Source organism: Gadus chalcogrammus, chromosome 16 (genome assembly GCF_026213295.1).
Source record: "Gadus chalcogrammus isolate NIFS_2021 chromosome 16, NIFS_Gcha_1.0, whole genome shotgun sequence".
NCBI classification, from domain to species: Eukaryota; Metazoa; Chordata; class Actinopteri; order Gadiformes; family Gadidae; genus Gadus; species Gadus chalcogrammus.
In genome coordinates this window covers 16,160,037-16,175,036 of record NC_079427.1, presented here as the reverse complement: position 1 = coordinate 16,175,036, position 15,000 = coordinate 16,160,037, and the positions used below count along the sequence as shown (strand labels likewise).

General features: G+C 44.8%; 1 protein-coding gene across 1 annotated transcript in view; it reads left to right on the top strand.

Moving 5' to 3' along the window:
- Positions 1 to 15,000, top strand: part of grik4 (glutamate receptor, ionotropic, kainate 4) — a 140,350-nt gene that overhangs the window by 39,438 nt on the left and 85,912 nt on the right. Inside the window, exon 4 of the mRNA XM_056611733.1 lies at positions 13,123 to 13,288. Within this exon, the coding sequence (XP_056467708.1) occupies positions 13,123 to 13,288 (166 nt within the window). The remainder of the gene's footprint in view (positions 1 to 13,122; positions 13,289 to 15,000) is intronic.

Genomic DNA, 15,000 nt, shown 5'->3' with positions numbered 1-15,000 from the left:
GCACCATCATCATCATAATCCTCATCATCATCATCATCATCATCATCATCATCATCATCATCATTGTCAGCTTTATTATCTGGGGCGGGAGGTGGTGAGGCTTTTGCCCTTGGCACTTCAAACGACTTGTTCCAATATAAATGTATTATATTGTTATTTTTTTCCCTTACTCATCACCATAACCTTTTTGTACTTTAACACTTGAACAATTAAGTGGATTGAAGGGAGATTGACAAGGACACCAAATTTAAGCGATGCCCCCTGGAGAAATCCATCAAGCCATGGTGGCCTGAAGATGAAAGGTTGATTAACGGCTTCCCCATCTATCTTAATCTGAGTACATTCGTTGGTCCAACCACTTACCATTCTTCATTGGTTTAGATTTCCAATAAAATCAAGAGCGGTTTTGAGTATCGGAGCAGCTATCATCCAGCATGAGGAGAGTCATCCGACGGACAGCGTTAGACCGTGAATTCGGCACACAGGCCAACAGGTTCCTGCAAACAGCCATGGGGCTTGAGAATATACTCATCTCGTGGAATGGTTTACGCAATGACTCTGAATGTGGCCCCCTGCCCACAATCTGCATGTGCACACATTGTCAGATAATGCATTGCAGCGCCACACACCTCATCTCTCTTCCGGCGTTACACACCACAGATGTTGGCTATCCCCATGACCAGTTTCCCCAAACACCGGGCTGGGATTTGCTAGGGACGGAGCATGCTAGGGGATGGCCCAATCACCCACCAGTCAATCAATCACTCTCCTAGGTCCGCTGGCTTCGTGATGGGGGTGGACGGAGAGGTGAAATTGGACCCATCTGGACACGATAATGCTGACTAATAGAAAAACAGTAGCCACTACAGAGAGAAAGGCATAACCACATTGTACAGGTGATTTGATACTATCCAATGTGACAAGTTATCCAAAGCTTTGCAAAGGCATTGATATTTTAGGTTGGTGGAATGAGGTTCCTGTTTGAGTCATTGAGGCTTGAAACTTAAATATAAGTCGCTCCGTGCTTCCTTTTCCAAAACACTGCCTAGGACGCATAGAACTCATGGTTTATGGATCTCAGAGCATGCTAGCTTTGAGTGTTTTCTGCTATTCTGTTATATGTCATTGCTTTAGTCGAAGAGACAGAACCTTGGTGCTTGTTCGCTCAACACCTTTGACCATGTCAATCATCGTTTGACTGCCATGGGTTTCATTGGTGTTGTTCTTTTACATTTGACTATTATAAACATGTTAAGAATACAAATCTCTCTAATCAGGGCTGCTGGCTAACAAATCTCTCAATTGTTTACGTCCCTGTAGCATTTGCTTTCACGATCGGCTGCTATGAATCCCTTCAATCTACATTTCATTCCCTGTATTTCCTCAGTTTCATTCTCTCCGAGAATCATCATTTATGGTTGACATTTTGGAAACAAGGTTAGTTTTACTAATTGATGCCCATTAGCTCTTGTTGCCCTGCAGCCAAGAGGTAGCAGGAGAACACAGACACGGCTCGATCGCTGTATTCCACCGCTGGCGTTATTGGCTTGAACTCGCTGGTGAACTCAAGCATGGCTTGACAGACAGGATGTGTGTAGCTGGATGGGGGATTAAGGTGTGCTGGTCATTGGCAAGGCTAAAGCCCTTGAGAGATGAAGTAATGAGATTTTTTTCCCCAAAACTTTTATAGAAATGGGCAAACAGATGCAGGCCCACATGCATAAAAATGAGATTCGACGTGCCAGCTGAAAATATGCTGAAAATACAAGGAAACTCATTTAAAACGCGTATTTTGAATTCTATAGGAACTCCCCCCTTGTTGAAGGACAATTGTTCTTCAGTGCTGGATAAATGTGTTTTACCGGTGTGGAAAATTCTACTCATTCCCCAATTAAATGTATCTGTGACTTCTGTGATATTTCTTTCCAAAAAGGGCTTCAGGACGCTTTACTTGAAAGCAAATTAACTCAGAAAAATCCTATACCGGGGTTTGGAATAAGCAATTACTGGACACAACCAGGAGACAAAGCCAGGACACAGTTGATTGCTCATGAATGCTTGTTGGGCAAATTTGAAAAGCTTTCATCGGGATTTTGGAGGCCACGGTTTGTTTATAGGTGCAGTGGTGTCGTTTGCATGGCTATTGTACCATGGTCTTCATGACCGTGCTGCTATTGAACCACTCGCATGAGTGCATGTCCATGCGCTTGTCCACCCAGATATGCAGTGATCCACTCTCTCCCGGCCCGCTGTGTATTCACAGCATGTGTTTATGATTCTTGTTCAGTTTGTGTACAGCTGTCAAATTGGCTTTCTATTGAGTACTGTGTGTCTGGTAGCTCAGCGGCATGAGATGTTTTTTTTTGTTATGTGGACAGTTCTTTTTTAGCACATAAAAATGGTGAGTAGGTTAGTTTCAATTGCTTTCGGCTATCATGCTTGAGAAAATGCTTACCCCCAAAAGAACATGATAAGTTCAGCCTCTGTTTTCTTCCAAAAGTTTCTGTAGCAATCAACCAAGACTGCATCTTTGTTTACCAAACACTGCGCAAGGTTGAAAGGTTTTAGTGATTGTTCTGGGATACTAAACCTCTAACATAAATGGGGGACTTTTCTGGGAATCGCCTCCACTTAATCGTCATAAATTTCTGTACGTTTGGGGTCAAGGATTGTCCTTATGCATTGTCTGGCAAGCACCAATGGAATGGCTGTGTATCCACATATTCGCTTCATATCTTTAGTTAATATTCCTTAAAGATTCTGACTTGTGTATTGCGAACATCAGACCATTCTTTGGTATTCTTTAAAGTAACTGGTTTTGGTTAGTTCAATTATCTATCTCTATGCTCATTTGTTCAGTATTGGCTCACCCACTGAGCATATTTTGAAGAGTTCTGCTAATTGGATGTCCTCTGTTGACCAATCAGTAGGAATAGAGAAACAACATTTGATATTGTAGTTATATTCTTCTGGTTTATGATGGATTGACCTAGCCGTGGAACCAGTCAAATCTGCAAGCTCATGTTTTATTTGCCCTGGCAGTAGATCTGCCCCCCCTCCCATTCAGACAGATTTCCAGCCATCCTTGACTGGGTTGGGCCAAAACAAAACCATTTATCTAATATGGGATGGGTGCAAGATGACCAAGATGGCTGTAGCTGATCTGGAACTATTGAAGCCACTATTCCGACAGTATTAACAGAACTGGATGGTACATTGTCTCTTTAAACAACTGCACTTAAAGCTTTTGTTGATAGAAAGATGTGTTAATTTAGCAACATAGCATTCAGCACTCGTGGCTCGGATTGGCTATCCAATTGCATCCAGAGGCATTTTGGTCTGCACCCTTTGAAAAACGGCCCATTGAATTCCAAAAGGAACTGAGAGGTTGCAAAGAATACCCATTTGGGAAATAGTTTACTGATGTGAGTGGGATTGTTTAATGGTTGAGGGTTTGCCTACGACATTCAACTAATGTAAATCATAATGAGATTCCATTATTTTGAATATGATTAGTTTTCTTCTTTTGTCCCCCTGTAATATATTTGTACTAACAAACTTAATTTGTTGATGTGCTCCTCTGCTACTTGCCCATTTTACCTTTTTTATCCGACCACTCCTCTGCATGTCTCCTCTATTCCAATTAGGGCTGGGCCATTACAAACGATCACAAAAGTAACATAATCTAGTTTTTCTATTTTCAATTTTTTTTATATCTATATATTTTTTTCTTTAATGTTTTATAGAACATCTGGATACATATCTGTATATTATTTTAGATTGGAACATTTCTTTTTGACCATTTTGTGTATTTTTTTAAGGCACATTTTTATAGTGCTCAGTTACAAAGTTTCTTTTGGGAGCGACATGCTGAATGAATACAACATGTTTTCAAACTCAAAAACAATCGTTTGAATAATTGTGGTTCCAATATTGACCAAAATAATCGCTGATTATGATTTTTCCCATAATCGAGCAGCCCTAATTCCAATGCTTATCACTTTTGGATTTTCTCTCCCAACTTTTTTCCCCTGCCCACGTCATACCTCTCCAGGCTCCCTCCATTCCCTTCCTTCCAATCCCTCTCATCAGCAACTGTGCCTGATAACCTGCTCCAACCATAGCCGGCGCGGCTGAGGGAAAGCTCTAAGCTGAGAGAGAGCGAGAGAGAGAGAGAGAGAGAGAGAGAGAGAGAGAGAGAGAGAGAGAGAGAGGAATTGTGTGAATTGACAAGAAAGCCTTGCTCTCTCTCGCCGCTCAACATATGATCATGCATGAATACACAAACACAAGCAACACATGCACACAAAAGCAGATGCAAGTACACAAACACACACACACCACATCTATAATCACACACCCAAACACGGTATCAGCCTCCGACTGGTTCTGTGTTTGTTTGTTTTTCTTTTTTTGTTTGTTCTTTTTTTGTCTCTTCGTGTGGGTTCTGTTCCAAAGTAAAGAAAGTACAGAACAGTAATTCATCTTTTAATCCACCCTGGAGGTACAATACAATTTGGATCTTAAGGAAAGAAATGTTTTTAGCAGCATGATCAACACAATTTTTAATTATTGATACGGTCCATGTCAAGCAGTGGTTTGGTACAGATCCATAAAACTGCAGCTTTGTTTATTCATGTTGGTGTCGGAGCCCAGAGAGGAGATGCGATCTGGAATATCAATGGGACTGTCAGTATTCCATTCACACTCCACGCAGAAGTCTCGCATTCTGAAAGAGGCAAAATGCAAAGTAAATTAGGCTGGCAGAGCTATTTGCATGCCGATATGAGACGCTGATCCATAAAATATTTGATTTATTGATTCAAAACAAAGTCTTCATATACTATTTGTCTCTTCTTCTTTTTTGTTACATTCTATCCTTTTGTCTGCTTGCTCGAAGCCTCTGAGCCGCGGGTTCTCACCCGTCTGGGTTGAATGCTGCTTCTACTCTATATACTGTCTGACTTAAAATAAGGTGTTAAGTTATTAAAATAATTGAATTGATGAATATATTTACACTAGAGTGTGAACCCAGATTCGAAACTTGTGAATTTGTTCATTTCTTGGCACAATTTGAAAAAGGACTTAGCCAGGGCAGTTCATATGGTCTTACTTGTGTTGAACCAAACAAAGACACTGCTATTGAAGCTGCTAAACACCCGGTTGGAATAATATGGCCCAATAACGGCCCAATTTTTAAAAGCTTCCTCAGAGAGGAGGCGATTTGAACCAAAATCCTGGCAGATTTACAGCACGACGTTGACAACGTCAACAACAGTGTTTTTGTGTAAACAGTAAAGTGTTTCGCAGAGGAAACAAATTGCCAAGGTGGTTGTTGTTTTGTTTTCGATACAAGTCGTTTAGCTGTGGATTTATTTTTCTGCATACATTCTTAAATCACAATCTCCCAATCTGTGTATTCGTTTCAATTTTCTTGGAAGCAATGAGCCCAATGGATTAATCATGATCAGAAAGTCAAATTGCCAATATATTTTCCAAAATTGCCATATAGTTCCCAAAATGAAGAACTCGGCAACGTAGTGAGTTTTGAAATATTCCTGTCTGCCGTCGTATGTTTGTGAATACGTGCACTTGTTCTGTGACCCAGATAATTCCCCCCTTTCTCTCTGTATCTGATGATTAGAACAACACAGGTGTTTCTCTCTTTCTGTGTAACTGACGATGATTAGAACACAGGTGTTTGTTGCTCTCTCTCTCAGTACCTCACGATCATTTGAAGAACAGCGGTGTCTCGTGCGGCCCCTTGACCCCACCCTACCCCCTCCCCACCCCACCCTTCTCTATTGATCCGCCATGTTTAGACGTCCCTATCACAGCTGCCATCTGCATTCCAAATCCCACTGAATACCTCATCAGAAAGTAGTCCTCTTGATCACCGTGGATGAAAGCCAGAGCAAGCCGAGCGAGACGGCGTCCCAGGTGGAGGGCGTGGAGTTAAAAGGCGGGGTTTCAATTTGGTTGATTGCCATCATTGTGTACACAATGGGTTCAGTATGGCATCGCTGGCCGTGTTTCCACTTCTTGTCAGTGTCAAGTGACTCAGCTTTGTTTGTAGGGGGAGAGAGATAAGAGTGTGACACACACAGAAACACAGGCTGGTATGGCACAGGCACACACACGCAGTTTGTATTAATGTGCTGTGTTTTCCACTCTTCCCACCTGAACCCCTGCAACGTCATCCTTTGTTTTTTTCTGCCCGAGGCGAAAGATTTGTTGGCAAAGTGTTGTTTGTGTTGCATAAAAGTTGAGCTTTGCTTTGATTGTGAGCGACAAATGAAGCCTTTGGCTCAGCTCCCAGAGCGGTATTAGGCATGCTGTTAGATTAAAATCTACTCGAATCAAACCTCCCCCTTGCACATCATCTCAACTGAGGGTGTTAAGAAATTTGCGATGGTAAATAATGATAAAAACTGCTTTTTAGTAGTAATATTGAGTTACCTTTGATCAAGACGAAGAAGCACGTAGCCGGTATAACACCGGAGCTATTAATGTGGGCTACCACCTTCAGTCCAGTGGGCAGCTTAACAAATCAGATCACTGCCTCACTTCCTTATCTTTATCATTTTGAATAAAGCCCTCACAAGGTCTGTGGCCAGAAGGTCTGATTTTCTAGGCATTTAAAAGACTAGCAATCTGATTCATAGAGACACAAAGACTTGACTTTCTATCAAATGAAGCAACCTGAGTTAATGCAGCACATTCCTTCAAGGAAAGAATGTATTTCTTTGTATCGCCCTCCCTGTCCCTGCTCTTTTCACTCTTTCTATTTATCCTCTTGCTCGTATGGCGGGCGAGAGGATAAATAGATCTCTCTCTCTCTCTCTCTCTCTCTCTCTCTCTCTCTCTCTCTCTCTCTCTCTCTCTCTCTCTCTCTCTCTCTCTCTCTTTCTCTCTCTCTCTCTCCTAGCTGATCGATGAGATAGGGATCTCGTGGTCAATGTTCCAGTCTCCTAAAAGGCACCCCGGGATCCACTGCCCCACTTCATCTTTATCATTGGTCAGTTTGGGGCCCCGGGGCCACAGGGAGCTGCCGCAGACCCATTACGGCCACAAATAGACAGGCCTTCATGGGATGAGTCTTTGGGGATGAACCCGTGATGGAGAGAGGGGAGGGTGACTGTGGACGCCTGGCGGATCGGGAATCATTGTCACCTGAGCCAATACATTTCGTTTCTTAGAAAGAAATAAAAGATCCATTTCAGATTACAGAAAACATTTTTTTTCCGATTCCCCTCCACTTCCCAACGCCAACAGCTGGCCTTGAATCTGGGATTTTACGTGCGGACTGCGCGACTCCACGGGGGGGGGATTCAGACAGACATAATAGGCTTGACGTCGCCCGTTGTTCTGGCGCAGGGCGCGGCCGTGTTGCCGGCAGCTCCTCTGTTACTCAGGGGCCTTGGCAGGGGCCCCGGCTGACTGATGGGCTGTGTTTCCAGCAGCATCTGCTCTCCAGCGCGGCCCGGGGCCAACATTCATCCCCTGGCAGGCGATTCATGGCGGTTCGATGGGCCGCGGCCAGCCCGCCAATCGGTCGTCGCGGTTCTTTGATTGGCTGGTTTCCCGTTTTGCTTGATGATGGTTTGGTGCGTTTAGCGGGGACTGCTCTTCAAAGGTACAGGACGGTGGCATGACTCACCGCCACCGATGCAATTACATTTTTTTCTCCAGCTCTTTAGGTCGTTATCCGTCTGGCTACTAGCCGCCCGGCATTTCAAAAGCCATTTTCAGCGCTTACAGCATGCTGTTTGGTTGCCCACGTCAGTGTGTGTGTGTGTGTGTGTGTGTGTATGTGTGTGTGGGGGGGGGGGTTGTAGGTGTGTGTGTCGATGTAAATTATTTCCCAGAATGCTCCAGAAGAGACGCACATAGTTGGGGCTATCATCTCATAAACTCTTGAAGGTCTGACATGGCTGACTAGTCCAATACATTAATAGTCCAGTATAGGTAGCAGGGCCATTCTCACTGAACAGGCTTTTGTGCACCGGTCGCTCCAAAGAGCACAGGAACAGATGCGGCCGCTGATCACTCGGCTGGCTTGCCATATGGCGTCAGATCTGCACATTTGTCTCCTTTCAATCTCCCGGGCTCTCAGGTATCCGCTTCCGTCCGCTTTATGTAGGGGTTCACTCTGCCGGCTGGCGGGTTTGACTTGGGCACTTGTCAAGCTGGATAGCAGTGGCAGCATACATATTTTTTGATTTGGACACGAGGAGAGAATACTTTTGTCTGGGTTACTGGAGCAAAGGGTGACCACCCCGCTCAAATAGTCATTTTCTTTCATTTTTTTATATTTATTGAATACAGTTTTATGATCTGAAAGTAGTGTTTGACAGCCTTTAAAAAATTCCATCTTTTGAAAGTGTGTGTGCGTGTGTCTCTGGATGTCAGGGGTCAAATTGAATTTGTTTCAACAGAGACGTAGATTAGGGATCAGTTCTAGGATTGTTAGCGTGTGTTACAGCGTTGGCACATTGCTGCAGACTCTGTGAAGCCCTGTCATTCTCCATTCATCGTTGGGAAGTGTGCGTATGTGCGTTGCGAACCGCAAAGTCTATGGCCTTTCCTTATTAAACGCTTGTCAAATGGATCTCCACAGAGTTGTCAGCCTTTCTCTCAAACTGCTGGACCCACACACACACACACACGCACATACACACAAATGCAGATTGAATTTAATTCAATTTAATTGCCACAGTCAACAACAATTATTTGGTTATCATTTTGCATGATATGTCATTAATTGTGCATAAAATCTCTCATCATTCAAATGGTGCCCTGCAATGTCTTCTATTTGTTATGCAATCTATCCAATACGTTGGCTTAAACTGGATTAGGAATTATGGTTTTACCATACAATTCTTTGAAATAGCCGGGTATCTGATTAAGAGAACTGTGGATAAGTGATACGCCTAACCCTGTGAGACCCTTGGGCAACCATGGATGTCCTATACTGTGCAATGGAGACCAAAGACCAAAGAGAGATGTATTTAAAGAAGTGGAGATACCTCGGACATTCCCTTGTTCAGCAAAACCTTGTGGACAAGGGAATTAATGTAAAACCTGTAGGCCTTTTTAATAACAGAAAAAAGTTCCTTTAGGGTCCCATGAAATATCTGCCATCTATTGTCTTGGAATTACATTCTGATCTTCTGCCCGGCCTTTTGTAGGGCCTTGGAGTTCTCATTAAACCGCGGTTGCTCTTTTATACTATACATGATGTCCTTGTGGCCGACTGTGGATCTGACAGATAGCATTAAAACAAGGGAAGAACGTCTTCCTGGTGTTACAGTGCAGGGCAGCAGCAGTAAATGGCAAGCCGTAAAAACCTCCTGAAAACTTCACAGCCCTAATATCCTTTACTAGCACGGACCCACTTTATCTGGCTCTGGGCAAGTTGCCCTGTACCCCCGTTTAATGTGTCCTCTGCTGTTACCAGGCTACTGTTAAAGAAGGATCTGCGAGATGTGATTCGATAAAAAAACATTCATTCAGCGGACAATAGAATCATTGACAATGAGACCTTCTAATTACGCAATTAATTCAAATCATAGATCATATATCTATTCCTCAAAGTTGACATTAATGTGTCAGCTGTTGACTTAATATAATGCTAGATTTAGTTTTATGATAGATTCCCATGCTATAGTCGTTCATTTGTGTTTTATTTAAATAACATACACTGTACTACGGGGGGTGATGTGTGTGTGTGTGTGTCTGTGTGTGTGTCTGTGTGCGATTTGTGTTTTGGCAGTGTGTGCATAATGCTTGCCAACCCCCTTCTTCATCAGATACTGCCCATTGAAACGTGTCAGGTTTTTTAAGGGAAGATGGTTCAGAGAGAGAAAGAGAGAGAGAGAGAGAGAGAGAGAGAGAGAGAGAGAGAGAGAGAGAGAGAGAGAGAGAGAGAGAGAGAGAGAGAGAGAGAGAGAGAGAGAGAGAGAGAGAGAGAGAGAGAGACAGAGAGAGAGAGAGAGAGAGAGAGAGAGAGAGAGAGAGAGGGAGGGAGGGAGGGAGGGAGAGAGAGAGAGAGAGAGAGAGAGAGAGAGAGAGAGAGAGAGAGAGAGAGGGGGAGAGAGATAGAGAGAGAGAGAGAGAGAGAGAGAATTCTAGAAAAAGGACGGTAAACCAACCTGAACAGGGCTACAGTAGGGAATGGAAGGACGAAGGAGATCACATGGAGTATGAGAAAAAAAAAAAAAAAAAAAACAGCAGCCAGGAATGGCGTTGATCCGCAGCCGCCCCAGATCAGGTGTGGAGGGCTGAAGGCCAGCGTTCATCACAGCGTGCTGTTCCTCATAGTGTGGCTGGCCATGGCTATTACACAGGTGACATCCAGGGCTTCCAGGGGAGCAGGGAAACAGCATGCCCAGCCCGGGCTGTCAGTGGCGGCCCCAGTCCCATCCGTCCAGGGGCCCTGGGACTCCATTACGCCCTGACGGACAGGGATGGAAAACCAATCGCGTCGAAGTGGGGACAAGAGGCGAGGCAATGCAATGGCTGTAGGTGTTACACCGACAGGCAATCTGCCATGATGAAGAGGCTCTCTCCTGCCCCGCGGCCCTTCAGGGGGCCCTCACCGTGTCCTCCAAGCGTCCCCTTCAAGCCCCAGCGCACCCAGCCTCACGCGGGGCCCGTGTCGTGTGACCGAATGGAACAGATGCCCGCTGCACTCGTCATGTTAATTTTTTTATTTCACGTCTCTGGCTTTCTTCCACCTCCCTCTCTCTCCCGCTCTCTGCCTCAACCTGTAGTGTTGTGCCCCCACCCGTGTCTTACACACCTACACACCTACGTCTGCCCTAGTCTCACACCAGCCCCACCAGAGGCGACAAGGGGATTGAGACAGGAGACCCTGGACATCATCTGGGGGGGGGGGGTGATAGAATAGGAGGCTGGCTCGGGATGTCATTTGAGATTTTCTTTAGGTCCAGCAGGTTTCTGCTGGTTCAACGTCATTTTTCTGCTGCAGAATCAGTGGCTCAGCGAGGTTGAAGACCGGGAGGCTCGCTGTGTAGAACCCCAGCCCTGTGGTCTGTGGTAGAGAGCATGACGGGGCTGTGCTGCGTGCTCTAGTGAAATCTGTCGTGGTATGAAGAGACTTGGAGGGAGACTAAGATATCTCTAGATGCTTTCAGAACCACAAGGAGGAGGGCTGCAGGAATGGAGATCCTTGTCTCCATGGGGCCAGAGAGGCTGTGTTTAAACATCGATTGCTGCTTGCGTCTTGGCTCCCGTGACTCATTTCTGGCCCGTCTGTTGGGCTGACACACCACCCGGCGCCTCAGGACATATGTTTATATTTCACTTCTTCCAATTTCCCCGCTCCTCTCCCCGCTCAAGATTCCCCCACGGTCGCTAGAAAAATGTTTTGCCTATTTTATTTGATCTAGCCAGTAGTTTATTGCTAATTTATCAGGTCTGGGCATCAGATCCAAGGGTCGGGAGATTTTCATTTATTGAATTGACTCGCATATTTATAATCCTAATTTATTTTTGGATGATCTAAAATACGTTTTTGTATGTGTGTTTATTTATGTATGTATGCATGTTTGTGTGTGTGTGGGGGAGAGTGTGTGTATTAATATATGTTTGAGTGTGTGTTTGTATTCATGTGTGATTATTTATGTTGGTATGCATGTGCAAAACACTGAGCGAGTCAGCCAGTTTCATATCTGGGCATCTGGTTGGACGACATGCTACCCTTTAAAGCACATGTACTTGAGCTCGAAAATAGGATGAAAGTGAAGGGGCGTTATATAGAATAAGGTCATATCTTCTCGATCCTGTCAGTTTTAGACTTTGACAATGTTGTATCCATGCATGCTCCAACCGCAACACTGAAACCACCTGATACAGTCTTCCACAGGGCCAGACGTCTTATTACCGGTGATTGTTTTAGGACAGACCTTTGCCAGACCATTGCATACTGTAACATAATGTGTCCTCCCTGTTAGATAGGTGGGATAGACATTGCCTCCTCTTTATTTACAAAGCTTTGGCTGGGAAACTACCCCCTTACCTTGGCTGCCTGTTAAAATATAAATGTATATGCCATAATACTAGGGCACAGATTCTCATCTCCCTAGAGACCCCCTTTACAAGATTTGACCTTGGGAAAATATCTTTCCGTTTTTTTGCCCCACAAAAATGGAACAAACTGCAGGATAGTCTAAAATGTAATCTATTTGTAACAGTTGATCATTTCGGTTGATCACAAGTGTTTTTCAGAGTGTATTAATATTGTACAGTGCTCTTGTTTTACCTAGCTATTGCCTGATTTGTTTATTATTTATTATACTTATTTTCGTTTTACTTTTATTTACATTTTGATTGTTGTATATTGCTTCCTATTTGTATTCTGTATTTTTGTATCTTTTGGACTTTTGTGATCGCTGTAAAAAAGCTCTTTGAGCTCAATCTTTTCCCCTGAATAAACAGAATCTATTATGAGTATGTATGTGTGTGTGTGTGTGTGTGTGTGTGTGTGTGTGTGTGTGTGTGTGTGTGTGTGTGTGTGTGTGTGTGTGTGTGTGTGTGTGTGTGTGTGTGTGTGTGTGTGTGTGTGTGTGTGTGTGTGTGTGTGAGTGTGTGTACCTACGGGTGTGTGTACATGGGTTTGTGTGTGTGTCTTTGAATGGGCATCAGTTTGTCTTCCCAAACGTGTGTTTTTGAGGCAGTGCTACAAATTCAAGCTGTATTGCAGCAGGTCATTAGGGGAAATCATGCTGCACAGAAACGATTGAACAACAGCATTGAATCGATCCACGCACTCGCTTGTGTTGTCGTCCTAGGAAGCAGAAGTATCGGTCTTTTCATCTCAATATGTACAAGTGACTCCCCTGGGGTTATAATCTTTCCTTGAAATAATTGAAAGAAGAGAATTCAATACTCTACCATCGCTCCCGTTAACCTTCACCCAAACCCTCATTCGCGTCGTGCATAGTCTCAGCATTCAGCACTGCATCGTCCCTGATAACCCCCTCCATAGAAACAGAACAGCAGGCCTGTGGCTCAGAGGAGAGACGCCCGCGTCGACATGTGCAGTAGCCGTGCGGGGGCTGACTGTGTCTGTGTTGCCTCCCGACTGGTGTGCCGCAGGTGCCGTACGTGAAGGTGGCTCCCGAGGACATTCTGAAGGTGCAGTTCCCCCGGTTCACCACCCTGGACCTGAGGCCCACCAACACCGACATCAGCCTGGCGGTGGCGGGCCTGCTCACCTTCTTCAACAGTACCACCGCATGCCTGATCTGTGCTCAGTCCGACTGTAAGTACCGTCTGCCACACACACTCTGGTCCACACGCCGCACCGGGTGATCCCATTGGTGGTGATCACACCCTGTAATCAACACACCGCACACCACTTGATTATAGGGACCTTTTGTTATTGTTGGCAAATGAAATATTCATGCCTTTTCACCACCGTTGCGTATTTATGTATATTGAGGTAACGTGCAGATGGTTTATTGAATGCATGATACCCATATCTAAACATGTCTTTGAGAAAACAGACATACACATACACGTACTAACACACACACACACCCACGCACACATTTACCCTTACGCAACAGGTGCCTTGGCAACAGATGTACGTGGCTTACCATGTTGTCACCGTGGGCCACACACACACAACGTGCACCGGCGGCAAACAGATGCTACGATGCACAGCCGCTTCGCCGCACTTTGCAGCGTGCGCAGTTTTGTAAATATTGAGAAACAGTTACTGCGAACTATGGTATTTCTCCATCTGCCTTGTCCTCGATAATCTCAATTCCGAATAGCACAGAACATTGACTTACGGATCCCCACACACCTGCCCCCCACCCACTTTCAATTAGACAGTCTTTCCAGTCGTCCCTTGTTCACACACTCGTCTTCGAACCACACCTGCTGGTGAGTGAGTCACAGTGTGGGAAAAAAAAAAAGCGAATCAAAATAATTAGTGGCAAAGGAGACAGCCGCCGGAGCCATCTTGTGATCAGACTCACAGATACTTGTTGCTAGTTAGCTGTGGAAAGCGGGCGTCTTCAGGATGAAAGAGGAAAGAAGATCCCTCCTTCTGATGTTTTATTCTTTCTTTCTTCAAAATGGAGAGGGAGATTACGTCTGGGGTCGTTCCCACCCTCTCGCGGCCTTGTCAGGAGTAATTACGAGTCTTCGGACAAAGTCACAGTGACCCAAGGTGGCGAGTGCCAACCTCTTCCTCCTCATCAGCCCATGGCTTTGATGGAGGAAAAGAGTCCTGAGATCAATTCTGTCTGTCTGTCTCACTCTCTCACTGTGTGTGTGTGTGTGTGTGTGTGTGTGTGTGTGTGTGTGTGTGTGTGTGTGTGTGTGTGTGTGTGTGTGTGTGTGTGTGTGTGTGTGTGTGTGTGTGTGTGTGTGTGTGTGTGTGTCTCACTGTGTGTGTGTCTCACTGTGTGTGACTCGCGTCCGAATGCTCAGTACGCATTGTGTAGTACGGAAAACGTTTCCGAATGCGTACTACCGCCACAGTAAACAACGGAGTTCACTACTCTATCCCACAATGCAACCGGAGTCTGGTAACGAACGAAGAAGAGATGGCTGACCCGAAACCACCAGAAAGACGTCGTAGAAAGCGGCGAAAAAAGAGACATTAAAAAGAGTAAAAAAGTAAAGTAAGTAATTAAGTAAAAAGAGACATTTTTAATTTAATAGTAACGATGACAAGACGGAAAAACAGGTAACTTATCAAGGAAATTTTGCCGGCATCTGAGGGGAGATACGTCATCTCCAAACATCCGGTGGAGTTTCGGCGGTATTCGGAAGCGTTCGGAGGCGTTCTACGCATAGCTGTAGACCGTACTACACAGTCAAGTATAGTACTGTCAAGTAGTAGACACTGAACAGAAATAGTATGTACTAAGTATTCGGATTCAGCCTTTGTGTGTGTGTGTGTGTGTGTGTGTGTGTGTGTGTGTGTGTGTGTGTGTGTGTGTGTGTGTGTGTGTGTGT